Genomic DNA, 26,685 nt, shown 5'->3' on the forward strand with positions numbered 1-26,685 from the left:
CGGAGCAACTTGTTATTTTAGATCTATTCCTTAACATGTATTTTCGTCAAGTAATACGAATCGGGTTCGGCAGGCTGAAGCGATCTACCGTCCACGGTTTTCAAGTTCGTTGAATAAACAAATCTTACGAAAAACCGAACAATCCGATTTTACATTTAATACCTCTTCGCAAAAAGTACGTGTATTTCGGTTCGTGTTTTTTCGCATCGGAATCACGAAATTCTCGCGCACCTTGTACTCGCAATACCTCGCAGGTAAATAGCGCCGGAGCACAGCACGCCGTAAAGAGCAGTCGTAGAGGCAGCGAGGGAAGTAGAATAAGACAATGAACGCAAGGCACGAGGGGCACAATGAAGAGGCGTAAACCACGCTCGCTCACGGTGCAGTGCTCTCGCCAATGGTCCGTGCGAATGTGGCTCCGCCTCTTAAGCGTGGCCAGTTTTCCCCCCTTGTGCCCATCGTGATTGTCGGCCGCGCTTGGTCGAGCGTGCGCAGCAGTGTGCGGCCCGGTGCACACACGCGCAGCGATCGTAGCTACGAAAGCGCGCGTATGCCGATCGCTACGAGTGCGCAGAAGTGTGCGCGATACGTAAATGTGAGCGGCCACCGATTGGTCGCTCGACCACTTGCAGTCCTCACGGAACGAACGCCGTTCGTCTTTCTCAGCGTTCGCATCGGGACACGTATTTCCTCTCTCCGTCACGTTGTCCGTCCTCCTTCTACCCCTTTCTCCTCCGGTCGGATCGTCTCGTTCTCGTGGTCTCTAACCGTTCCCGAGTATCCCCGATGGTCTCTCGCTCGCTCCGTTCGCACGGGACGTGCACGACCACGCGCGTCACTGACAAGTAGGTGGGTGCGTCCTTTCGCTCACACGGTGCTCGGTGAGCGCGTGCGTGTGCTCACGCACGAGAGAAGAAACGACTGCACAGGGCGCGGGCGGGGGCCGCGGTTCTAAGGCCACGCTAGTAGCCGGAGAGGAGATTTCTTATTTCTGCTCTGGTAAATCTGTCGCCCCAGTCAGTGAGGCAGCGAAGGGCGAGCCGCGCACCATTGACCGTGTCCGTGCTTCTTTTTTCGTCTTCTCTAGCCGCGACCCGGCGTTCTCCGTTTCTCTCACCCTTTCTTTCTCGTACACATCGGGCACGTGCACACAGATGCGTGTACCCTCACACGCGTACACGGTACACGGTACACCGTCATCTCCCTTTCTCGCTCTATCCACCACGGTAGAGGGAAACCTTGTGTACACGGACACGGTGCTGCACGCTGTTTGCACCGGTTATTTACCGTCGTCGCGTTACATTGTCGCGTTTTTCCCGCGCTCGAGTGTCTCTCCACGGCCCGCTACGTGAATGAACGACGCGGCTCGTTCGCTTGCTCGCTCGCTCGCGTTACAACCGTCGTCGTCGTCTTCTTCTTCGATCGACCGGTGTCGCGGTACCCCTTCGGTGTCCGCGCAGTTTACTCCGTTCCGCGCGAATGAGGAATCGCTCGGTCCTCGTTGCACAAACATCAACCGTGTTGCGTCAGTGAAGTGTGACTTCGTTCTCGTTCGTTGTTTCGATCGCGCGGTTTTCACGCGATACGTACGATCGATCGCTCGCGAGTGAAGCAACGCCGATACCGGAACCGTGGAAAATGTAAAGGATCGAAGGGATGCTGATCCACGCGCGAGTACATCGTACGCGGTGAAACCAGCGCAGAGAACCCACTGACTCGAACGACAGAGTTCACCGAGTCTCTCGGTTCACCGGTTCGAGGCTACGTGAGACACTTGGATCGCGGATCGAACGACTCCTGGGACTTGGAAACGCGTGGTTGTCGGTGGAACCCGCCGATTAGGAGTTCAGAAAAGGTTCGAAGCGCCAGTTGGAGCATAATAAAAATTTAAAAGTTGAGAAAGACACTCGAAGAGACTTGGATCGCGAACGTACGGGATTTTTCGGTTTCGAGACACTTGGATCGCGTGTCGAAGGTTACCTGGGACTTGGGAACACTTTATCATCGGTGGATTTCGCTGATTAGGAGTTCAGAGGAGATTCGAAGCGCCAGTTGGAGCACAACTGGGATTTAAACATTGAGAAAGACACTAGAAGCTGGAGAACCTCTCGGATCGAGAGGACACTTGATTCAGGGGACAATTTGTTAGTGGATTACGGGATTTCTTGGTTTCTGGAGTACGGAGCTGACTTGGATTACGAGTCAAAGGACTCCTGAGAGTTGGGTGATCGCGAGGACGTTCGAATTACCGGAGAACTGATCGGATTAGGAGTTCGGTGGATACTTGGACCGCGAATTGTCACGAGTTCTCGGTTTCAGGAGATCAGGGGATACTCGGTTCGCGACTTTGGAGGGCTCTTGAGATTCGGTAGTTCGAGGAAACGTTTAGACTACCACGTCCAGAGGAGTATCTAGGATTAGAAGTTCGGAAAAGACTTGGATCGCGAAAGTACGGGATCTTTCGGTTTCGAAACACTTGGATCGCGAGTCGAAGGACTCTTGGGACTTGGAAACGCGTTATTATCGTTACTATCCATGGATTAGGATTAGGAAGGAGTTCAGAGGAGATTCGAAGCGCGAGTTGAAGTATAACAGGAATTTAAACGTTGAGAAAGACACAGAAGAGACTTGGATCGCGAGTCGAAGGATTCCTGGGAATTGGAAACGCGTTATCATCGGTGGATTTCGTAGATCAGGTGTTCAGAGGTCATTCGAAGCGCGAGTTGGAGCACAACAGGAATTTTAAAGTTGAGAAAGACACAGAAAATATTTGGATCACGAGTGTACAGAATTTTTCGGTTTCGAGAGTGTAAGAGACACTTGGATCACAAGTCGAAGGATTCCTGGGACTTACAAACGCGTTATCATCGGTGGACTTCGCAGATCAAGTGTTCAGAGGACATTCGAAGCACCAATTGGAGTATAACAGAAATTTAAAAGTTGAGAAAGACACTCGAAGAGACTTGGATCGCGAGTGTACAGGATTTTTCGGTTTCGAGAGTGTAAGAGACACTTGGATCACGAGTCGAAGGATTCCTGAGACTTACAAACGCGTCATCATCGGTGGATTTCGCAGATCAGGTGTTCAGAAGACATTCGAAGCGCGAGTTGGAGTATAACAGAAATTTAAAAGTTGAGAAAGAGACTCGAAGAGACTTGGATCGCAAACGTACGGAGATTTTTCGTTTCGGAGACACTTGGATCGCGCGTGGGAGCCTTGGATTTCTTCCTCCGGCGAAGAAATTCGAAGGAAGGACGTGACATCGGTGGAAGTAGTAGCTCGATTCTATCCAAGGTCCGCTGAATCACGGGGGCAACGCGTTGCATGTAGCCGACGGCCGCGAAACTGCTCTTTCCGATGGATCCTATAGTTCTAGGTGAGCGATCGTTTCTCCGTTGTGCGAAACGATGTAAATATTACTCCGTTTTCACCGTGTACGCGCGATTACGTAACACGCGGTCTTTGAATACACCGACAGAGGTTATCGGGACCGATTCAGCTGCGGTTGGAACAGTCGAACGAGCGATGCTCGTGCAGAACGAACCGTGTGTCGGGAACGAGAGTCTGCACGGTAGCCACCGTTCGAACGGAATGTCGAGCAACTTTCGGGGTCCAATTTCGGGCCCATTTAACGCTTCTAACGAGGATACTCATACTCCGTACGAACGAAAATGAGTTAACAAACTAGAGATGTACGGTACAGAAGTACAGAGTTCGGTACAAGCTTCGAGATTCTGCGCACAGTAGCTCTTGGAGTATTAGCTCTTGGAGTATTAGCTCTTGGAGTATCGTATTACCCGATTCGGTTAGTCGTGATTGTTTTCATCGGTTTTCATCGAGCAACGAATATCTATTCGAATATCTATTCGTTCGTTTTGACAAAGTATGAAAAAAATTGCCGCTCGGTCATCGAACGATTCCGTAAACGCGAAACGGGTCTTCGAAATCGTTTCATCTCTTCCAAGGGCGATCGTTCGTAAACTTTCACACATTTCCTTTTTTCGCGCTCGTCCTCCACGATAAAAGATTGTAATTGCTACGCGGGACGACGCACGCGCGCGCGCGCGTGTCGATCAACTTCGACCTAATTGAATTTATAATTAAATGAGACGTGGCGCTTCGTTGTATCTCGACGGCGCCGTCGGCCGGTCGCACTTATTAATTTCGCGGCAACGCGAACGATAATAAAATAGGTTGGCCGGCAATTATCGGACTGTACAGCGAACGGCACCTAAGTTGGAAACGAGCGACGCCGCGTTTCCATAGAATCTCTTGTTTCCAATTAGCACCGGTTACCTACGTTCCTTCGAACGCGAAACGAGCGATAAACGCTCCCGCGGAGATCACCGCGTTCGTTTAAACATCGTCCACGGCTCGAGCGTACACTATTAATTCGGTCGAGCGTGCAATTAGAGGCAACGATCGGTTTCGTGCGCTGTCGAACGAGGAGATCTCGTTGTCGATGACGAGATCGTGTACGCGCCAACCGAGGTATAAAACGAGACTCGCGATTCGAGACTTCCCGTTTCGTTGGGACACGAAAAAGATGAAGAAAAAGAGAAAGAGAAAAACCGAACGAAGTTCTCTGAAGAGAGGGAAGTCGCGGTTCAATGTTTCTTTTTCTTTTGTTTTTGAAACGATGCGCTCGCAAAGTGCAATCGAAGCAAACGAGGTCGTACAAAGACCTCGTGCGTTGTTTGTTTGTGTATCTGTCCATCTTCGACGAAACGGGAGACTCGATCGCGACGCGGTTTGTCGTTACACGGTCTTTACAAAGTGTTTACAAAGTGTAACTCCGTCCGGTGCAGATTGGACTTGTCGTTAAACGGAGAAAGAGTCGGTGATCGAAGAAACCGAGATCGTAAACCTTCTTGCGTTGCTCGTTCTTATAGATTTTTTAATTGCAACGAAACAGGTGACGGAATCGCGACGCACGTTATTACACGGTGTTTACATAAGTGTAACTCCAGTTCAATGTCGAAGGTATTGCTGTAAAACGGAGAAACGAAGGAGGATACGACTCGGTCCATTCATAAAAAGTTCACTGTACTCGTTTCGCCAGCAACCTTTGGCCTTGCTGGGTCCCGGATGCCCTCTCTCGGTCCTTATCGCCCTGCTTTTCATCTTTTTCTTTTCGAACTCTCGACAAGACAAAGCCACCATACGCGGCTCGTCGAAGCGGTGTTTGGTAAATTATGTCAGCAACGGTCTTTCCCCGGGCATCACGAATATCGGAACTGACCGTTCTAACGAGACTGTTTCATAGCTGGTTTCCAATGAACATACCACCTCGCATGATTTATGTCCCCTGGCTACCGGGTGGACGGTCCAGCCAACTACTGTATTTATACCCTTCCTGAACGTCTGGACACACGAAGACGTTCGAACCAGGAGTTTGTTGTCAGAACCGCAGATCTACCATTTTTTTTTCCCTCGTAAGTAACTCTACTCTTCTGTCACAGTATCCTGGAATCATTTTACAATTTGGTTGCCATTTTTTCCGTTCAACGCTAGATTTATACTTACATTTGTACTTGGTACGACACTACTTACGAATTTAACAATTATTCGATTCTGACAAATGTTTGTCGACTGTTTCTCGTATCTAAAATTCTTCTGCATTTAAGCTTCTCTTGAAGCATCACTGTAACACCACCCGTTTGCTGTGTTCTTTTAAAAGAAGTCGAAGGCTGAAAGCATAAATATTCGAGACAAGATCTTGCATCGAAAATCTATTTTGACGACTAATCTATTTTGTGTTCGCGATACTTGGATACCTCTGTAATAAACATTACAAGCTTCTTCTGCTTCGTTTCATTTACTTCTTCGAAGTCGTCCTCTGCGTCCTTCTGAAAGAAGTTGAAGGCTGAAAGCATAAATATTCTAGAATAATTCTTGCATCGAAAGTACAACGACTAATCTATTTTGTGTTCACGATACTTGGATACCTCTCTAATGAACATTACTAGCTTCTTCTGCTTCGTTTCATTTACTTCTTCGAAGTCGTCCTCTGCATCCTTTTGAAAGAAGTCGAAGACTGAAAGCATAAATATTCGAGAATAGATAAAAAATGCAACGATTGGTCTAACCAGTATTTGCAACACGTATACAGGTACCTGCGTATTAAACGTACAGAGAAACGGATGCACATCGAAGAACAGTTCTGCTCTTATCGAAGACTAGAAAACTTCTCGATCGCGAAGTAAATCGCCGTCATAGAGGCGAGACACGTCCAATCAGAAGTATTGACAGGAGCCGGGTATCATGACCTACATTTTGGTAACGCGATCCATAAATCACTGTGATGTATCCACGTTTGTTGTGACGCGTGAAACGCTGCCGATGACCCAGATCTAACGTTACCGCTTTCGTGGCAAATACCCGATCATTTTTTCCCGCGCGCGCATACGCGACGGTTCGCGATGGACGCGCGCGGCTCGACGTAGCGCTCGGCCCCAAAAAGCTCTCGCGGGACCTTGAACCTGCAACGAGAGATAAGACAATTTGTCGTAAAAAAAATTGTTGGTACCGACGTTACGACGTGCGCAGCGGAGAATCGAACTTTGCACGCGAAATCGATCGATGAACAGCCTCGATTAACCAAACGAAAAAGAAAAAGAAAAGAAGAAAACGAAAAAACGTTCGGAAGCGGAGGATCTCGATTAATTTTTGCGGAACCGCGTAACGATACTGGTAACCGCGTTGGAAATAAATGTCCGCGGTTTAAAATGCCTCCGTTATCGGACCCCACGTCTTTTTCTTTTTCTTCACTTCCCCTCTCGTTCGTCGATGACGTTGACAATCCCTCCGAAGTCATTGACACCAATACACCCGTAAACCGGCGCGTACGGTTCAAGACCTTGATACGTTAACGCGATACATTGGAAAGCGTATGTCGCGAGATAAACTCGTCCGAGTCGTGCTCCTACCGAGCTGCTACGGACGCGGGAGATACGCTCGACAATAAAAATTTGTCACGACACTTAGCGACCGTACGATTAACCACAATGTTTCTGCGTTATTTTGCACGATTGGAATTCGCCCGCGATCGCGGAGCAACCGTGAAAGTAGCTGTACCGGTAAGGAAACATCGGAGCCAATTCGTGCGAGAAGATCGCGAATGGTTGTTGAAATCGTTGCGGAGGATCCAGACTTCGTTTAGAAATAGGAAACGTGCGAAGCTTGGGTTCTAGAAAGGCTTATTCTAACGGTACAAAAAGGGTCTTCTTCGACCCATTGTATTCTCGCAACGTATCCTTCTTCTGTGATCGAACCTATCGTCGCGGATACAACCGTTCCGGTGTTTCTTCGGTCCTCTTATCGTGTTGTAAAGTTAGAAAGAGAGTTCCATACATTCGGGATATTTTTATCTTCGCGGGTACAGTAGAACGGAAGAACTCTTCAAGGTTGATTCTTCTCGAGATCTTCCATCAGTACCGATAATCGTTTCGATTGATCGAGCATCAACCTGCAATTAAGAATCATTTAGTACGAACGACGCAAATAACGAGCGAATCATTTCTTACCACGATTTAAGTAAAAAGTTATCCAGTTCTAATTGTTCGACCATCGTTCTGCGATTAAGAATCGTTCAGTAGTTGTGTCGGTGGAAATGGAATTGCAAGTATAATTCATCACAGCGATTTAAGTCGAAAATCATCCGCCAATTGTTGGAGCGTCGAGCTGTAGTTAAGAATCGTTCGGTACGAACGTAGCATTGTTTATCGCAACGATGTAAGTCGAAAACCAGATTGCTCCCGAACGAATGGTTCCAGATGCGTCCGAAAATATTTACACTGCTCAGAAATGTGCAGTTACAGATTCATTAGCGTTCAATTAGTACCGTTTGTTCCAGTTAAACAAGGAAGCCACCTTTTAAAGGGTCCGGTTGACAAAGGACTCTGCGCAAATACCCGTGTTAGCTTCTGGAGTTCGCTTCGGCTACCTAGAGACCTTTTCCATCCTCTCTTACCACCGTTTCTCGAGCAATTGTACCCACCGTGGCTTTAAAAGCGACAATTCTCTGACGCTAATTTCGTCGTGCCTGCGAACTCAATCCATTCGCAACTCAAACTTACCGACTACTAATTAACCATTTAGCTTTTCCAAATACATCAAAGTATTTTCGTTCTCGTGGTGTGTTTCTTCCTTACTTCTCGGTTGGGAAAAGAAAGCACAAGAACGTCTGTCATTTGGACGTTGTGCACGGTGTTAAGTGGTCAGATTAGCTGTTCGTACACTGACATTTATTTTCTTCGTCGCAACGTTCCTTTGGTAACGTCGGAGGAATTACAATCGCGTTTCGGTTCGTTAATTTGGAAATTTTCCCGTGATTGACCGTCGCGTAATTCTTCTCCTGTCGAAAGAACGCTAGTCAGTACGAAAGAATTTTGATCGTTTCGTGTACGAAAATTCTCCGTTAGCGGATAACGAAGAAACGATCGAAATTGTAAACTCCTTTCGTACATCGAGAAGAAAAAATTACGCGAGAATCGACGAGGAAGTTCCTCGGTTGGACGAATGACGATGCGATTACAATATTCCTTCGATTTTACCGAAGAGAAGTAATAACGAGAAAGATGCTTCCCTCGCGGAAGAAGTAACAACGTATACCTATCTGCGAGAGGAACAATTTTATTCGTTGCTCGTTAACAGAGAGCTTGTAATAACCGTAACGGTGCACGAAACGATAGAAATCCTTCCGTACTAATTGTAGAGTTCTTTCTACACGGAATCCGTAAAATGTGTATACGATTGGCCATTATGGAGCTTTCTTCCTCGCGGCGTCGGTTTCGTGGCTCGATTACCCCGGACCTGAAAGAAGAAAATTATATTAAAGACGAGTGCGTGCAATGTTTCACGCATCGACGACCGAACATTTCTTTTTACGGGCACTAAAACATGTTATTTATCTGAACTTCGACCGAGCGCGGACGTTAATTCGAGTATTGTAGAAGAGGACACCCGACGATTAGATGACGAGCATAAATCATGCAGAAACGTAAGAGACGGTATCTTTCTTTTTATCGTAATATTAAGCAACGGGGCGATGCGTCTCCGTCGCTTCGTTTCGAGAGTTATACAACGTCGTATTACACGCTGTTGGAACCGATACCGGGATCTTCCGAATCGCTTAATTAAACATTACGTAATAACGTTATTATTCGCTGTTATTGTCGTCGCGCGATTGCGGATTACCGAAAGAACGTAATTCTCGAGAAAGCCGTGGTATAGTGGACACGATTCCGCGACCGGATCGATGACGAGGAGTCCCGAACGTCCAACGCACCGTAGCCCCTAAAATGTTTATTTAAATTATTAGCCATTCGCCGTGTCACGGTTCGCTTATGAAAACGTGACAAGGTGGAACGTATCGCATGGACTGTTTCGCTTACAGACAACGATCGTACGCCGAAACGATTCCGAGATGTATCGTTGACAAGTTATTACTTGCACGATTTGGACGTGCATACCTGTCCCGTGATTCAAAATCCTGGCGGTCCGCCATCGGGGGACCTTCTAATAGCCTACTCCAAAAACTTGACGCGTCTGTGTAGCGTTCGAGTCGACTGGCATATTTAACTTCGATACACGAGCTTTCAATTTCTCGATCCTTGAGCTAGTATACGAGCTTTCGACGAAGCTGGTTATCGTTCACCGAACCTTAACATTTCCAGAAAGAAGAATCTGTAAGATGATCGAATGGAGGATTAAAACATTATTATAGATGTTCGAATTTGGTACCTTGATGTACTTGTAATATTCTTGTGCAAAATGGAAAGATAAATCAACGACCTGTACCATTCAGATCTGACTTCAGGATGTTTATATTTTATTGATACACCTTTGAGCGATGACGGGCGCACAAAATGGTAGCGATTGACGTTGATGATTTGGTTCTCATTCTCTGGTGATGTACCTCGATGGTCTCTTGAAACATCTAACAAAAATTATCCACGTGAATAGTACTTTCTTATCGGTATCTATGTTTGCTATTTTGAATACTTCGAATAGTTCCCGAAGAATTTTTAAAAATATAATTCAACTATTTAAAAGATTACCGTGCAGAATATTTCTCGACGTGCACCAATTCCGCTCATCCAATCTCAAGACGTTTCCATTTTATTAATATACCTTGAAGCTATAATAGACGTTCAAAATGACGTTGATGTCGAGGTCTCCTAATCCATAACACGAACAGGCTTTCTTGCAAAGTAATTAAAGTACATTTGACGATAATTCTTCGCTTCGTGACTTCTGGCGTTCCCTCTCGATCTTCTGAAATATTTAACAAAAATTACATCCGTGCATAGTGCTTTCCTATTGTTATTTATGTTTACTACTTTGAACGGTTCAACCTTTCCCAAAGAATTAAAAAAAATTTCATACTATCATTTAGAAAATAATCGTGTAATTATTATGCAATATTTCTCGATGCAGGCTATTTTTTTATCAGTATTTATGTTTACTACTTTGAAGGGCTCAACCAAAGAATTTAAAAAAATTTCGTCCTATCGTTTAGAAAATAATCGTGCAATTATTATACAATATTTCTCGATGCAGAGTGTTCTTCTATCGTTATTTATGTTTGCTACTTTAAACGGCTCAACCTTTCCCAAAGAATTTTACAAAATTTCGTCCCATCGTTTAGAAAATAATCGTACAGTTATTATGCAATATTTCTCCATGCATCGACAGTGTTTGCTATAATTAAATTGCTCTTCAAATTTTGTTGCGACCTCGACCGGCACAGACCGTGGCTGTCGGTGATCGCGAAACCCTTCGCCAAAAGCGGAGACACGTTCGAGGGATCGACGAAGAAAAAGAGGAGATATACTTTTGGCGGTGCGCGTTTTTTGTTCGTCGATCGGATATATTTCGGTCCCACTGTCATCGCGTATTCCAGATGCGAGAGCGGGGCTCCCGCGCGAACACGCGTGCGTACACGCACGTGGCGAGATAAATTTCGCACGGATGTATTTTAGGTGCCACGAAGAAAGGTACGAAGGAAGAATTACTGGAAAACTTGGCGAAAGGTCGGCCCGAAAAATACAAATCGAACGTCGAGAAACAAACCCGGGTGCTACATCAACCACGTGAAATTGATAAACGTATCTTCTTCGGGGGGAGTAAATTGCTCGTACCCTTCTGTTGGTTCAATTTGAATGAAATTGAATGAAATTCGATTTAACGAAAAGATTGGAATTTTAATAAAAAAATTAAGAAACGATTCTTTCTGTCAGAATGCCAGAAATACGATCTCGGTGTCGTTTTCATTTCCAGAAGAGAAGAACCAGCAAGGGCTGAATGATGTACGCGCGAGTCGTTCGAGTTTAGTTTCGTGCAGGCGCGTCTGGAAACTGACGAATCTACGAGGAAACTATGCGCTACGGGGTCACACGGTTATCGTGAAAAAATTCACCGCGATTGGCGTGTAATTAATTTTCTCGCGCGACAAGTTGCATAAATTTCCCGATTATAAATAGATTGAACGGCAATCTTGGAAAAAGTTCGAGCGGCGGCTCTTTCGGCGATAACTGTGTTAAAATAAATTTCCCTCGTAGCTGGGAAAAATGTCGGCGCGACCAGTTTGCGATCGTGCGTATCGCTCGAGCGCCCCGATTAAGCGCGATAAGCGCGATCGGCGGAGCTCGGACCGCGACCGATTTTAGACCCGGGATGCAAAAATCGCCTCGATCTGCCAAGAATCCTTTTCCGGTGGGAGATAACACCGTTTGGCCGGTGCCCAGATCGCGAGACTTCTGGAAATAATGATGAAGCCTGACAGGCCTATTTCGAACTCTCGTCTGATACACGTGGTACAAATCTAGCCGCGTTTCGTACATCGGCCGGTCCTCGAGCGTTTCGACTCGATACCGAGATTCACGACCCTTCGAAATAACCACACTGTGGATCTGCTTCCTTCTACACGGCCTTGGAAATCTTCAAAGTCTTCGATGCGTCGTGTCCTTCGTCGCGAATTTGGAAATCAGAATTCTCCTCGCAGACCTTTAAAAGTAATTGCCATTTATGAACAGTCTGTCGTAATTCGAGGTTACAGCAATTATTATTATGAAATAGCTCAACGTACTTGCGCGTGTACATATGTTTTAACTTTCTTCAGAGATCCATCATTCGATGATCTCCTTTTTGGACATTTGACTTTCTTCAAAGACTCTCAAAGGTACTCTTAAAATCCTCTTGAAGAGCTACTATATGTTGCAATCTTTGCCGCAAAATTGAACGTTTCAACTTTCTTCAGAGATCTACCATTCGATGATCTCCTTTCTGGACATTTGACTTTCCTCAGAGACTCCCAAAGGTACTTTCCAAACTCTCTTAAACAGTGTCTAAATTTTAGAATCTTATCAACCGCTCTATTGCAATCTTTGCCGCGAATTTGAACGCTTTAACTTTCTTCAGAGATCCACCATTCAATGATCTCGGTTTTGGACATTTGACTTTCTTTAGAGACTTCCAAACCCTCTTGAACAGTGTCTAAATTTCAGAATCTTATCAACCGCTCTATTGCAATCTTTGCCGCAAATTTGAACGCTCTAACTTTCTTCAGAGATCCACCATTCAATGATCTTCTTTTCGGACATTTGACTTTCCTCAGAGCCTCTCAAAGGTACTCTCCAAACCCTCTTGAACAGTGTCTAAATTCCACAATCTCATCAACCGCTCTGCTGCAATCTTTGCCGCGAATCTGGACATTCCGACCTACTTCGTAGACCACCTTCGCTTCCATAGAAATCCGTTTTTCGAGTACTTCCGTTGATGATACATTAATCTCGAGCGTTGGACGATTCCCCGGACGGTTTAAACTTCACGCCCGAGGATTAAGAAGGTTTAATTTCTGACGCGCCGCCGCGACGAACTAATCACTGACATGTGCGCCCCGGCACCGCGGAAATTAAATTAAAGATCCGTTTCTATAAAAGCGGAGTGGAGGCCGACAAAGGGGACGGCGGCTCGGGGGTCGATAATTAGCGAGTGAGAATGGTAGACAAACATTGGTCGCGTTCGGGGGCATCTACGTAAGTGAAACACATGTTTTCGAGGGTGACACTGACATCCATCACTCGTTTCGTGCACGCCCACATCTCGGACCATGCCTCGGCGTTTCGCTTTTCTACTTATATACCCGGCTGACTTTTTTGCTCGTCCTTTTGTCCGCGACAATTTGTTCCGCTCCCCCTCAACCCTCCCCTGTATCGTTTTCGCAAATTTCCAGTTACGAAATTAGCCGATCCTTCTCCGTGCATCGCGCGACACTTCTTATTGGCCGCTCTCTCGCGTCCCCGGGAGAACTCACGAGACCTCGTAGTCGAAGCGAATCCCTAAAAAAAATTGGAGGATCGTTTAATTCGAATTACTTCGCAGTTCTGTGAGGTATTGTTAAAGTAAGGAAAAAGATAAAGGGCCACTTGCTCGTTGAATTCTGCCTTAAACACCCGGTCATTCGATACCGGAGAGATTCTACTTGTGCAGGTAGATGGAACCAGGACAGATGGAAGTTCGACATATTTTACATCTTTGCTGCTTTCTGGAATTTCATTTGATTCGGCCAGTCGATGTCGAGGAGGTCCTACTTATGCAACAATATGGTACCAGACAGATGAAAGTTCCACATATTCTACAGCTTCTGGAGAAGTTTCCGCTTCACCTTGTATACACTGAAACCGCTCGTCCAAAAGCTTCTGGAAAATTTTGAAAAATTTTAGAAGAGTATTCGCTTAACATCTAGATGTAGACAGTTTTGTCTACACTTAACGTTTTCATTGTTAAAGTGCTATCTGTTCGATCAGATAACTCCAAACAGTAGTATTTAATACTATAATACTCTGGTACTTTGTTAATGTAAGCGACTTCCAGAGATTGGTGTCGTTCTCCGGTAACGTTTACGGGTAGACGTCATCGCAACAGTATTTCTTTCATCCCCGTGTAATTCCATCAGCAGAACGTACCTCACGCGTCATTCTCGACCAAACTCCGCCTTCCTGAAGAGCACAATTAGTTACAGAATTAGTACCCTCGTTATGAAAGCTACTAAATATTAACACTCGCTGAACATTACGCGGCTGAACGTTACTAATTAATCAACCAAGTTATCGACGCTCTATCAATCTCGATCACGACTCCCACCGAGTTTCATGAATTGTACAGGGTGAATCGTTTTCATCCATAAATGCAATTATCTTCCGCATTGCTCGTTACACGAAAGAAAAATATTACAAATGAATACTGTTCCGTTTAGAGCATAATTTAACGTAATTAATTTCTTCTCAGGTAGACGCGTAAAGGACGTTCGAAGGTCATCGATGTTTAACACCAGGTCATTCCCTAAAAAAGTACTAATACACGTATGAGAAAAAAATCAACATTTTCTGACCACGATTGGTACAAGGTGCACACCTACTCAACACTGTGTATACTGTGCAAAGCTGAGAAATTGACCTCTGAGAGGAATTACAAATCGTATTTAGTCAGATGTTTCGCTCAATCTTCCGAGCAAAACTTACTCGACGCTCTCCACATTCCCCTTACACATTACACATTTCCTTTAATCTAGAAGTCATCTTCTCGATTAGCTCTTCCTCTAGCTTTTGGCTGGTACCGCGATTCGCAATATTACATTTAATATATCTTTTAAACTAATGTTTTTTCGTCATACGTGGTCCGGTACACTTTCATTGGGAATGACCAGCCGCATCGTTCGACGCGTTTAAAAATACACGATTCCATTAACGAATATACATCGGTGATATACGTCCTTTGCTCGTCCACCCGCGGAGAAATTAATTACATTGAATTACTTCCTCCTCGAAACGGTGCAAGCTTTATTTGCAGTATTTTTCGTGCAACGAACAGTACTAGAGATAATCGTATTTATAGATCAAAATGGGCAATCCTGTATTATTCACGAGTTGCGACGGATTCGCCTCTGAACGTCGCACAATAAGTCTCAGAGTCGATTCGCGGAGAAAGCGCGACCATATATCCTCTCTCTGTCTCATCCTCTCTGTCTCGGGGTAGCTCGAATTTCCTGGCGAGATCGTCGCGGATCGAGGAGAAATATAATCGTTGCAGGAAGATCGAGTGGCCGCATACATCTGCGGATCGTCGCGTGGAACCCGGCGATCCGGCCATTTCACGCACGCACACGCGTGAACCGTGCACGCAATATTATTAGACTTTTTCTCGAGCGTGCGGTGATGAATGGCTGGGATCAAAGGGCCCCGACGCGTGTAGTAATTTTACACGCGTGTAATACACGTATTTAGAGCGAGGAGAGAGCGTAAGGTGCACGCGTGTGTGCGTGTCCGCACATGCTCCGCACGAAGAGGACGATCCCTCGTTCGGGACATCGGGACTTTCGCCCTACTCCGAGGCTCCTGGATCCTTTGGTGGTATAATAATTAACACTGTCGTAGCTTTCCTCGATTATTTTGCGCAGTGTTGTTTCGAAAGTCAAATTGTGTGCGCGCACACGTCTATGGTACAAGAGAAGGATGATTCCTGGCGCAGGACCTTTTCCTCTTGAATCTTTTGGTGATAAGGTAACTAACGCTGTCGTGGCCAAATTGTAGCGATGAAAATACGTCGCGTAGAGAGACGGATTTACAAATGGTTTATTGCTAAGTTAGAGCCTTTTGAACGCACGTCGATGAGCCGCGATGATTGCCTGACGCATGGAGAGGACACTTAGAATACATCCTCCGTGAACACCACCTGTAATAGAACGTTTGTTAAGACGAAAGTTACTTTGAAACGTTAGAAAATCTTTCGATCTTATCTTTTCTCGTTGCACGAAGAAATAATCCTTTTAGTTTTCTGAACGTTCCTGTTACGATCGAATTGTTTCTTTCCTGGCTCGAACATTTTCCACCGTCCAAGGAGAGACTCGGCGACAACTCCGTATTGCTGGAAATTTATCACCGACCCGTATTGAATTTCCAGTAGTGGAGAACCTCGGAGAGCCGGGATATTAATGCTTCGAGGCGCAAGGAAAACACATTTGTCCACGAGTGGATCAGAAAGGGTCCAATAAAATACGAAACACGGTGTTCGACGTTTACCACGAACGTCGATGTCTTCGTGTACAAAATTTTCTAGCTCTCGAATCTTCGATAGCTGTGCGCCAGTCCTCTTTGGAATCGTTCTCCAGCGGGGAATAGAGCTTCACGGTTCGCGTAGGCGTCGACAGGAGCAGCGAGTCCCTGAAAAGCCACGGAATTCATCGTAATTGTAAATCTATCAAACCCGGCGGTTTATCCGCTCGTTAATTATTCACCTATAAGCGAGCTCGACCGGGGAACGCATAAACCACGGGGCCTGTCTCGCTTGTTTAACGAGCGCGCGGTACTCCCTCGCGATTGACTGTTCGCCGGCAAAAAGACGGGGCTTTTAACGTAACGCGGGTCATTAAGTCCAAATCGTTGGAGTTTAACGGGCCACGTCGGGGTCGTTCCACGAATCGGCGATCAACTGAAAAACCCGTTCCTTTGGCCGGGGTGATTCCCGGAAAACTCGTTGCGTCGTTTCTTCGTCAATTAGAACCCACAGGAAATTTCATCTCTTATCGATCTGACCCCGGCCTCCGCTTTCCATCGACATCGGCTTTCTCAGAGAGCGGAGAGATCCAAGTACCTGGAACAAGTTAACTTAACGATGGTTTGTTGTTTCAGATTTTATTCTAAGTGTTTCGATAGTAGAACAAAGTAAGTTTACCTTTGTAAACGGGATCTTTCGATGTGCCTCGAACATGGAGGGATTAGTATTATTGTAGAAATTTGTATTCAAAAATTTTCCTACCCAAGAAAACTACTCCTTAATATTCACTCTTCGTCAGGAGTGACGAAGTCAGGGGCAGAAGTAATCCATGTCCGTAGGCTTCTCGTTACGAAGACACCCTTGAAAGTTTACTATTATCTATGATAAGATTACTATTATCATAGAATTTTTCTATCCAAGAATTTTTCTCCCCAAGAAACCTAGTCCTTAATATTTCGGTTCAAGAGTGACGAAGCTAGGGGTAGATGTGGTCCGTGTCCTCAGGCTTTTCGTTACCAAGACACCCTTGAAAGTAGGAAATCGAATGAACTATTCTGACACATTACCAACCACATACTTTGCACTTTTTTTAAGCAAAGAAGAGAAAGTGCATCGTAAACAATTGTTGACACAGATGTTGAAATACTTAGGTTCTGGTTAATAACCTTCGAAACAATTCGAATTATTGTACCAGACGATCAAAAGTTTTCGAGCCAACACACCCCCTGTGTCGTATTCAAAAAGCGTTTTATAACTACCAAGGGAAGGTCCCCAACTATTCTATTTTCATTTCAACGAGCATTTGCAAGATGACAGCAGATTCCTAATAATACGCATAAAATATTAAGCGTTACTCGATAGTTTTAAAGATATAAACAATGAAAGTTACTAATCTCTATTCAATAGTTTTAAAGATATAAACAACGAAAGTTACTAATTTCTACTCGATAGTTTTAAAGATCTAAACAACGAGAGTTACTAGTCCCTACTCGATAATTTTAAACATATGAATGACGAAAGTTATTAATCTCCATTCAATAGTTTTAAAGATACAAACAACGAAAGTTACTAATCTCTACTCAATACACTACAAGCTCACACCTACAGTTACGAAAGTACCTACAAGTTCCTACCTACAGTTACGATTACATGGCTCACAAAACCTCGAGTCCCTAACCACGGAAATACCAAGGCTCCCTTCCGGTTGGTAACATTCGAATCTTGGTAGCAACCGGTCGGTCGGAAATTTTCGAGCCACCCTTGGACATCTCTCGGGATCACGTTTCATCCCCGAGTTTCGCTTGATGTTTTACGCATCCTCCGCGCTGGGTTAAAATTTACAGCATCGAGTAACCCTGCCTATAAACTCATTCGCGCGGGCATTCGACTATTTCAAGCAACGTAACTCGTCTCCTCTCGCGGGGCGTCGATAACTCGTTCGTCGACGGTCGAGATTCCGGGCGCAGAAGGGTCGCGCGTCTACCGCCCAAGAAATTCGCCATCGCGAGGCGTATCGAGGGGGTACGTCGAGGAAGATGGTAGGGAAGAAGAGAGAAAAAAGAAGGGCGGTCTCTTGGCTGCGCGCGCGCGCAAAAACGCGTCTCTACGCTCGGTCGGCGTCGGCGTCGGTGCTCCTCTTCCAGGAATCACGGGGGCCATCGCAGGGACCTCTCTTTCCGCCCGAGGTTCTCTTATTTGCTCCTCTTCTTCCCCGTAGTACCTCCGCTCGGCTCGTTGCGCGGAAAGAGCGAACCAAGGGAGAAAGAGGAGAGCCACATAAATTTCTCCACCGGCGTCGGCCTCGCCGGCTTCCCTTCCGCGGACAGGAAAGAGCGTCCTCCGCGTTCTGCGCGCGTCCCGTCGCTGATTCGTCCATCTCTCCGGGTGGTGATCCACCGTAGGAACGTCTGCTTTCCTGGGACACTGAAAATAAAGTTCACGTAAACATTCATTCTTTAAATCCTCGGTTTACGGGGATGGGGATACTTGCCACTGATCGAGGAACACCTCCGGGTCTTACTCCTGATGAAATTAATCTTAAAAGGGTATTTCGTTAACTGTCTACTCGAGTATTGGTTAGAAAAGCCAAGATGCTTTTTGAACTTCGACGAGATGGGTCGAGGGAGAGCAAATATCCTTGCAACTGCTGGAGACTGAAGTCCAGGTTCCACCGTAGGAACATCTGGTTTCGCAGGACACTGAAAATAACAGAGTTCACGTAAACATTCATTCGTTAAATCCTCGGTTTACGGGGATGGAGATACTTGCCACTGATCGAGGAACACCTCCGGGTCTTACTCCTGATGGAATTAAGTTTAAGAGGATATTTCGTTAACTGTGTACTCGAGTATTGGTTAGAAAAGCCAAGATACTTTTTGAGCTTCGGCGAGATGAGTCGAGGGAGAGCAAATATCCTTGCAACTGCTGGAGACTGGAGTCCAGGTTCCTTCGTACCTGTTCTTAAGATTTCGGACGCGTTTCGAGTGACATGGTTGCTCCATGTCTTCCTGGTAGAGATACCAGCAGGTAGATCTACTCTCGATGATCTTCGAATGAATTTGAAAGGATGCTAGCCTAGGTATCCAATACCCCTGCGCGCGAAACTCTCCTCTTACTGGTAATCTTCTCTTTAGCTGCGAAAAAGACCCAAGAGTAAATACTATACCTTTGCGACTACTGGAGACTGAAACTCGAGATCTTTGAGGATTCGACCGGGACGAGGTCTAGTTATTCCGAGTTAAACTTTCTCGGTAGAGGTGGTTACCAGGGTGTAGATATTTTTACTTCGAGATCTTCGGATCGATCAAAGATCGCCCTAATCTATATACTCGTGAACCTTCTGCACCGAAACCTTCGATGTCGGCGAAGACCAAGACCAATAGAGTTTCGGTGACCAAAATTACAGAACACGCTCGGTACAAAAGTAATCGACAATAAAAGACATTATCGTCCGATAATCGAGTAGCCTTAAAACGTAAGAATTTCGAGCTCGTCCCCAAGAAACGAACCTTCCTGTTTCCGGGGATCACGGTACCACCGTAGCCGGAAGCAGTCCGTGCAATTTGTCTTGCGGATAATCGAGGAACACGCGCGCCGGTGGCTTTTCCTACGTTCCCGTGTTTCGGTGAAAGTCGGAGGCCGGTGTAGCTCGGCTCACGGGTTAAAGATAGCTCCACTTATTATGCTCGTAACGGGTTGTTTGTCTTTGCGTTACCGGCTGACGGAATTTAGGCGGGTTTTCGGAATGCAGTTAGAGGGCAATTGCTAGGGCATCGCTTCGCTAATTAAGGGCTGTTACACAAGACGGTTTTGGATTAACGGGACCGACGACGGTGGTACGGTGGCCCCGCATACATCTGCATCTCGTTAAAACGAACTCCTACGGCGCCAGGTGTAAGCCCCGATGCGGTGTATATTATCGTCGCGTTATTTCGGACGTCCCGGCGAATCGATGTTAGATCTAGCGGGGGTGGTGTTCGTTTGCATTCCGAGTTCGCGTTACGAGCCACGACCACGATTTTCTTAATCAAAATCGTATCGCTTTCTCCACGGTAGAAACGAGCCGCGTGAACACGAACGGGAGGGTGTCGACCGACCGAAACCGACCAGAGAAAATAAAATCGAGATTTACCGGAGAGTTTAACGGGTACCGTGATCGACCACGTCGACTATAAAAAGCTCGGCCCAATGGCCTGTCTAATCGAGCCACTCGTTTCTCCGGTTCGACTCGGTTCGACTGGACGGGCTGTACGTTCGAGTCTCGTTGACGAATTTCTTGCGGCATTGACAACCTGGCGGAGTCTTTAATCCCACCAGGGGAGTCGAGATGCATTGAACTGTATCCTAGGAATAGTATTCGGTGCCTGGCGATCGGTTTTCTTCACTTTTAACGCTAGAACGTTAGAAGATTCCAGTGTGTTAAGGTGTTCTTCGTACGTCTTCCAGGGAAATCGATGATCTAGGAAAAGGAGGAACTTATAAAATTGATTATATTAAAATAACATCGTCTTTTGAAAACATGCTATGAAATTTAAAGTAAATTTCATGGTAAGTTTCATTTGCAACCATTTTGATTGGTTAGTGAATCTAGCGTTAATAGATACTACTGCATAGAAGTTTTGTATTACAAAAAAAATTTCAAAGCCTGGAGAGTCTATACACTATAGTCTGTACACTATCTCGCAAAGAAGTTTCAGATTCAAAGTTTATCTACCAAAAACCACTGACTCGACGTTCGTTAGGAGTACCCTAATATCTTGAAGGCTAACTTTTCCGAAACGGATCTATTTTTCTAAGCTCGGTATCGTTATCCTTGACAACTCCTCCTCCTCGAGGACTCGAATATTTCAACTTTCGCTCCTGGAGCTCGTACACGGATCTAATATCCCCCGTTTCCCTCTTCTCTGCGCGCAGAGAGCAACGCGGCCGAGCTGGGCGCGGACCAACAGCAACAACAGCACCAGCAACAGCACCAACAGCAACAGCAGCAATACGGGGAGGTGAACCAACTCGGTGGCGTGTTCGTGAACGGGCGACCCCTGCCGAACGCGGTCAGGTTGCGAATAGTGGAGCTGGCACAGCTGGGCATCAGGCCGTGCGACATCTCGCGGCAGCTGCGGGTCAGCCATGGTTGTGTCAGCAAAATCTTGGCCCGGTACCACGAGACGGGCAGCATACTGCCTGGCGCGATCGGCGGCAGCAAGCCCCGGGTGACCACGCCGAAGGTGGTCCAGTACATCAAGCAACTGAAGCTCAAGGACCCGGGTATCTTCGCCTGGGAGATCAGGGACCGTTTGCTCTCCGACGGTGTCTGCGACAAGTACAACGTGCCGTCCGTGAGCAGCATCTCGAGGATACTGAGGAACAAGGTTGGCGCCGCCACAGCGTTGCATCATCATCCACATCATCCAGCTCATCATCACCATCATCATCACCTGTACGCGGCCGCGGCCGCGGCTGGGGCTGCTCTCTGTCCCGTTCCTTATCCGCCGACGCCTTATCACGCAACGCCGCCACCCGCTGTAACGCATCACCATCATCATCATCATCATCCAGGTTGGTAGCCGAATTACTTTCTCTCTGTCTTTCTCTTTCTCATTTTCCGTTGCGCGTCGTATTTCAAACCATGAAATCGCGTTCTCCTTACCGAACGACGAAACTTACCGATCTACTATTCCCTCGCGTCGGGCTATGAACATTTACGAACGTCTTTGCGTTAATTTTTGAAGCGTTGCTGCTTCGACGGTCGAGGACGCCCGTTCTTTCTCGTTCTCTCTTCCTTTCTCCGTTTTTCTATTAGATTTCGCGGGAATTTTCAAACGTGACATCCTCGAGGCTGAGTTCTCGCTCGAAACCACGATCTACCGAGCGCGTTGATCGGGGTTCAGCACCAAAGGTTCGCAAAGATATCGAAAGGTCCGTTCTCGACGAACAGACGTTTCCGGTTCTTTTCGACGACCGATTGGAAGTAACACCGATCGGTTGAAAATCGATCGATCCCTCAAGGTCGCTTCTCGGATCGCAAATCTCGCCAAGCCTCCTACTTTTACGTCACGACTTCTCTCCCTTGTTTCAGAAATAAGGAGAACGTGCGTCCTTGGCGGTGATAGACGCTCGAATCTCTGGCTTGACAATTTTCGAAACGGTCAAGAATACGAGGACTCGAGTCGCTTGGAATATTACTCGAACCCGCCGGTTCTCGAGGGTTTCAAAAAATTCTGAAAGTCTTGGGACTCCCGAGGGTTGTCGAAGTCTTCCTTCCCGAAACATCTGAAATTCGATTCCGTCATTCTACTTTCGACACGCATACTTTCGAAGAAATATCGTATACCCAATACAGTGTCTACCATTGGAGTACTTTTAAAGGGAAAAGCTTTTTCAAAGTTCAAGTTGCGTAACAGTGTCCCACTATTGGAATACTTTTAAAGAGAGACCTTTCACAGAGTTTACGTTGTACGATAGAGTGTCTACCGGTTGTACAATTCCAAAGAGAACTTCTTCAAGGTGCAAGACTTTCTTTGCGAGTTCCGATCTCGATTAACGTTCGAAGCGATTCCGAGCCTACGTTCCAATCGACTGGACGTGTCTTGTTTGTCCCTCGGTGACCTTGAGCGGCCAATCGATTTCGTTCCAAGCTCTCGCTACACTTGGTTCTGCGATTTCACGAATTCGAATCGGTCGCCTCGTCCAGTCTCTCGAAATCCGTTCTCCAAAGCGACGGAACCCTCGAGTGTGCGTGGGTTCAGTTTTAGCAGCGAGCTCGCGAGATATCGGGCAACGTTCGCGTCTCTTTCTTCCATCCTGATACGTGCGTTGATTATCGAATTCGCAACCAACCAAATCCAAACCAATTCGGTAACCGGTGCGTTTCCAGTTGGTCCAACAACGCCGAGCAAGCTGTCCCCATCGTCGCCAACCTCGATCCACGCCGGTCATCAGACGACCACCGGCGGTGGTCTTCAATGGCCGAGTCCTCACACGGTCCACGACATCCTCGCAAGTGGTTGCAACCTGACAGTCAACTCCCCGTCGTCCTCGTCACCGACCTCGCCGCTCTGCGCGACGGTCAACAACAACCACCATCACCACGGCCATCATCACCACCAGAGCAACGATAACGCCGTCAGCAACAACAACAACAACAACAACGAAGAGAACAGCGCCAGCGGTTACCATCATCCGCATCACCACCACCATCATCATCAGCAGTATTACGCGTCGGCTCTCTACCATCATCATCACCATCACCACTCGGACAACGCGACACCCGTGGTCACCTCTTCGTCCGTCCTCGCCGTCCAATCGATCATGATGCAGTCCACCGCGGCGAGCAGCCAACCGGCCAGTCCGTGTAACTGAGACCTTCTTTGGAGACTTTCGAACGGAAAACTGGACGAGATGTCGCAACTGAGGTGTCCACGATCGATCTAAAGAGAATAGAAGTGAAATAGGATTGGAAACGTTTCAGTGGAGAGAGTTCTCGTTCTATAATTTTCCGCGAAGGTCCGAGCAGAGACGCTGGAGAAGTCCACGAGTTGGACGAAGAGGGAGAAAATGGAAATGGAGTACCTAGAAACGGTATAGGTTCGAGACAGTGTAGTGGAGAGAGTTTTAGTCTTGAAAGGTACTCACTTTGGTCCCTTCCGAGCAGAGACGCTGAAGAAGTTCACGAGTTGGACAAAGAGGGAGAAAATGGAAGCGGAGTACCTAGAAACGATATAGGTTCGAAACAGTGTAGTGGAGAGAGTTTTAGTCTTAAAAGGTACACACTTTGGTCCGAGTAGAGACGCTTGTGAAGTGCATTTTTTAGGGTGTCAGGTGGTTTGGCGCGAAATAGACCGTCGAATAGTGTTGCGTCGAGAAATCCCGCTCGGTGGATGGTCGGCGAACGACGCGATGCTTCTTCGTGATCGTCGATGTGTAACGGGAGGAATTCTGACGAGAGATTCTGTAACAGGAGAAAACGAGGATCGTTACCATTTCGAGTGATCGCGAGACCGGGTGAACGTTGATCGGATCCTCGTTGCCCGGTACCCGGAACGTTCAAGAAACGCGCGAAGGGTATATCGTCACCAGTATTATATATTTTTATCACCCGTGTGCCATAGATTGAATGCCAAGAGTGCCTTTTTCCGAGTGCCATAAAGAAATTCTATGTATTTTACCGTGTACGCGATGAGAACGATGGAACCAGGGAGATATTGTTGTAACTTTTTCGAAGATTTACACGTTCTTCGGTTCCCTTTTGTTCGTTTCTTTTTTTTTTCTTTTCTTTCCTGTACGCGTCGAGCGTTGTCCGTTCTCGAAGAAAGACGGTGATTGAACCGAATGAACTATATATATATCGCTGTTATTTAACCGATAAACGAGCACGATCGTTTCACGGTTGCGCAACCCGTACGTCTTCTGCCATGTTTTCTTTTTCTATGGAATGTAACTTTTCTCATTGGGAAATATATAGTTTCCTCGAAGTTAAACGACGGGACTCCGTACCTTGTCGCCCATCCCTACGATCCTTGCGATTCACGGTGAACAATGTGCGACAATTCCCAACGAGAGCGATGGTGGTCGTTTTGGCGATCCAGACAGGAGACACGTGTCATATGGAGAACCTGAAACAACCACAGGTAAGTTCGTCGTATGGTTTAACGGTGATTCGTAGACGTTTGGTAAAAGACGAACGATCGATCACAGTCGTCGAAAGAATTAGCCGGTAACGATGCATCGCGAGCTGGACTCTCTCCTCGTTGCGCCACCGCGCCACTATAATTAACCGAAATTTTTCCGCGGTCGACATTAATCTGCTTTCTAGCTCACGGCTCGGTTGGCACGCTGAAGAGTTCGAGAATACAACGGCGCTTTAGATTCCCCGCGATTCCGGTCCTTCTTGGCACGGTGAGCCCAGACCTTTGAATGATACGGTTCTTTCGCGTGGACGGTCCAAATGGCCCGCGATCGAAAGTGCCACGGTTCGGTCCATTAGCGGCTAGTGAAATTCGTTTCGATCGAGATTTAACTAAAATTGAAACGATCGCTACCACCTGGCTACCCGCGGACAACGATGTCTTTGTTCTCGATTTTTCGGTGAAAAGTTCGCAACGATCGTTTCGATTATCTTCCGTTACCTCGAGGACAAATATTTCCAGTGCTCGCGAACCGAACGTTAAGCACCGATCGATCGAGAAACAAAAATGAGAATTACTATTCGCAGGATTGAAACTTTCCACACTGCCGGGCAAAAGTTCGGGACCACCGTGTAGAAAGAATATTACGCAGAATCGTGCGATTGTACGTTCTTTCGACGTTCGTTTCGCAGCTTCCGCGAATGTTCTATCGACGTTGGCATTGCCCGATCGACGAATATACGCTTTGGAATGATTAACCGCTCGCATTGATATTTATAAACAAAACAAAGAGCACGCGGACAGAGAACGGAGATAATGTAATCCGTGTTGCCTGTTTCTAAACGCGGATTACAATAACTGAACTGTTCGAGTCGTCTTTTGGTAAGTGTACTAGGAAGTATAACGAAGGTGATCTCGAACGTTTGGTCGACAGTGTAGGTACGAGTGCTCGTGGACCGAATATCGAGAATCGGTCGATCGACGAATAAAAAGAGAACAACAGTCACGATTATAATGATGAAAATCGGGACGATTCTTTATGGGGCGCGGAGAACCCAATTGCCCGCCCCAATTACAGTGGAAGGCAATCTTCCGCGGTGATCTGTTTAATGGCCACGACGTCCACTGGAGAGGAAAGTTCGTTTCAGAGACAGCATCGAGAAAAACCAATGGGATTTAGTTGTCCGTGCTCGCGCGATCGAGTTTCCAATCGATCGAAGCACAAGGTACGTATTCATTTTGGTCGGTGTAATAGTTGAGAGTCTCGCGAATGGACACAGGAAGTCTGTGCGGCTGAAATTGCTCGAGGCATCCCAATTTCGTTGCTACTGCACCGCTGGAAGCAATCGAAGGACAGATCTGGAATGGAAGAAAGTACTGTGTACATTGAATACTTATATCGAATACAAGGAAATAGTAGCTACTTGAATTAACCTACTAAATTGTTAAGTCCGACAATTCGACCAATACCTGGTGTTTGTCAAGGTTTACATTCAGACTTGCTAGTTTTCTGGTTGTAAATTATTAACTGCTGTAGCTGACATTGCTCGAGGCATATCAAGTTCATTGTTATTGCACTACTGGTTGCAATCAAAGGACATAGGTATCTGGAATGGAAGAAAGTACTGTGTATGTTGAATTATCGGATACAAGGATATAGTAGCTACCTGAATTAACTACTAAATTGCTAAGTCCGACAATTCGACCAATACCTGGTGCTTGTCAAGGTTTACATTTAGACTTGCTAGTTTTCTGTTTGCGAATAATTAATTACTCTAGCTAACATTGCTCGAGACATCCCAAGTTAATTATTACTCTACTGCTGGATGCAATAAAAGGACATAGGTATCTGGAATGGAAGAAAGTACTATTATGTTAAATTCTTATGTAGGATACGAGGGAATAGTAAGTACGTGGATAAACCTACTCAAATTGTCAAGTTTAACGGTTGCTTCGACAATTCGAGCAATATTTAACGTTCTTTCAAGTTCGTATCTAGGCTCG

General features: G+C 46.3%; 1 protein-coding gene across 1 annotated transcript; it reads left to right on the forward strand.

Annotated features, from left to right (window-relative positions):
- The first annotated feature begins 1,039 nt into the window (after nucleotides 1-1,039).
- Nucleotides 1,040-24,528, forward strand: LOC143143192 (uncharacterized). The gene is made up of 3 exons (XM_076304205.1): nucleotides 1,040-3,377; nucleotides 20,972-21,613; nucleotides 22,932-24,528. Exons 1-3 carry the CDS (start codon nucleotides 3,359-3,361, stop codon nucleotides 23,414-23,416), a joined length of 1,146 nt encoding a protein of 381 aa, XP_076160320.1. The 5' UTR covers nucleotides 1,040-3,358; the 3' UTR covers nucleotides 23,417-24,528.
- Nucleotides 24,529-26,685: the final 2,157 nt, after the last annotated feature.

This window comes from Ptiloglossa arizonensis, chromosome 1, assembly GCF_051014685.1.
Source record: "Ptiloglossa arizonensis isolate GNS036 chromosome 1, iyPtiAriz1_principal, whole genome shotgun sequence".
Lineage (NCBI taxonomy): Eukaryota > Metazoa > Arthropoda > Insecta > Hymenoptera > Colletidae > Ptiloglossa > Ptiloglossa arizonensis.

Excerpts from the sequence above, each read along its gene's own strand:
- LOC143143192 (XM_076304205.1), top strand. Across the intron at positions 21,614-22,931 it reads TCATCATCATCATCATCCAG|TTGGTCCAACAACGCCGAGC; the intron begins GTTGGTAGCCGA and ends GTGCGTTTCCAG.